Source organism: Sinocyclocheilus anshuiensis, unplaced genomic scaffold, assembly GCF_001515605.1.
Source record: "Sinocyclocheilus anshuiensis isolate Anshui unplaced genomic scaffold, SAMN03320099.WGS_v1.1 scaffold566, whole genome shotgun sequence".
In the NCBI taxonomy this organism is placed as follows: domain Eukaryota; kingdom Metazoa; phylum Chordata; class Actinopteri; order Cypriniformes; family Cyprinidae; genus Sinocyclocheilus; species Sinocyclocheilus anshuiensis.
Window position 1 is genome coordinate 618572 of NW_015542410.1, and position 1591 is coordinate 620162.

Consider the following 1591-nt stretch of genomic DNA (forward strand, 5'->3'; position numbering starts at 1 on the left):
CGGGCTGGACTCCGCTTTGTCCACGGTGAAAGTTGATTTATTCCCTCAGCGACCAGCACAGATCAGCTCTAGGCATGATGAAGCGGATATCGTCCAATTTTGGAAGGCCAAACAAAGTAGTTTCGCTTTCACAACGAAACACAGCGCCTTCACGACATGGCGGCAGTGGCGGCAACAACATTACTACAGCGAGAATAAAAGTTATGCCGCCTTTCTTTGCATGAACATTTGGGCGGCGTTATGCAAATCTTCCCACATAGCGACGTAGACATGTGGGGGCGTGTTAGAACGAGCAGTTTTAGGTAGGTGTGGCTGACTCTTAACTTTTATAAAGAATATTTCTTTGGATTTGAGACTTTAGTCTTTGCAACTTTACAGATCTTCTTTATGCACCAAGAGCTTGTAACACTCCAAAGAGATAGGAAAAATTTAAATCGCATCATATGACAAATATCATATTTGTACTACAGAGGTGGCACACAAAAGTGGCTTGTACGTACATTTTCAGACGTTTAATGAGGCTCAGAGGTAGCATGAGTGAAATTAAATTCATGAGGAGATTGTTTTAAATATACAATTTTTAATACAGAAATATGATTTAAATAACTGAAATTATGGCTAAAAATGAAACTAAATCCACCAGCAGGTGGCGGCAAGTCACTGATTTTATCACTGAATCATTCATTCAATTGATTCGTTCGAACGGCTGAATCATTCAGGAATGAAGCAAGTGACTGTCTTTATTAACTGACAGAACTTTAATCCCTGTAGTGTCTTGTGGTTTATTGCGGAGAGCATTGTTTTCAAATGTAATCATAATTATATGCTTAAGGGAATTTACCCCATCCTCAATGACTCTTCACTGATTTTCTTTAGACATCTTACTGTTTCTTCAGCCACTTTTTCAGTCTTAAGAACACTTAACTCATCTGGGTTGGTTCAGTTATTAGTTTTAAGTGTTATTATTGTAATTATTGCTTGTGTACCATTTTGCGCCTCGTGCAAATCGATTTACAAGTGTTGTCTGTGTGTGGTTTTTCTTTTAATTTTTAGTTTTTGCCTCAGATTAGCCTTGAAATTATGAATGTGGAGCCACAGATAATGAGCATTTTTTACACACAATTTTCCCAAAAATCCTCTTAGAGGAAAACATTTCTATGCTTCCGTCTTTAAATATGCATTCCTCATTTACTGGATTTATCAATTTCATACTACTAATCATACACAAGTCAGCATTATAGGGTCAGTCTGTCTCAAGCTAACTGATGTTTTGCTGCTTTCAGCGATCACCATTTTGTGTTTTTTTACTTTTTTGCTTTAGGTGTCTCTGTGACATCAAGCAACACAGGAGTCCCTGACATTTCAGGGTCTGTTTACACAAAGACGCAGGTGAGCATGCTCGTCAAAATGACGTTTTTCTTTGTTGGATTAACTTGGTCACCAAAAGTGTCTTGATCTGACCCCCACAGTCTTTTGAGAAGCAGGGTTTCCTCACAGGAACCCCCAGCGCGTCCTTTAGTTTGCCCTCAGCACTTGGGAGTGGCGGCCCCATCAACCCTCCGGCTGCGGCGGGGTACGCTCCAGCCCCCTA

The 1591-nt window shown here is 40.2% G+C and overlaps 1 protein-coding gene across 1 annotated transcript in view; it reads left to right on the plus strand.

The window, feature by feature from the left end:
* The window catches only part of LOC107693254 (ubiquitin-associated protein 2-like), a 32021-nt gene that overhangs the window by 29588 nt on the left and 842 nt on the right, over window positions 1-1591 (plus strand). Inside the window, exons 28-29 of the mRNA XM_016492564.1 lie at window positions 1322-1389; window positions 1470-1586. Coding sequence (XP_016348050.1) covers window positions 1322-1389; window positions 1470-1586 — 185 coding nt within the window. The remainder of the gene's footprint in view (window positions 1-1321; window positions 1390-1469; window positions 1587-1591) is intronic.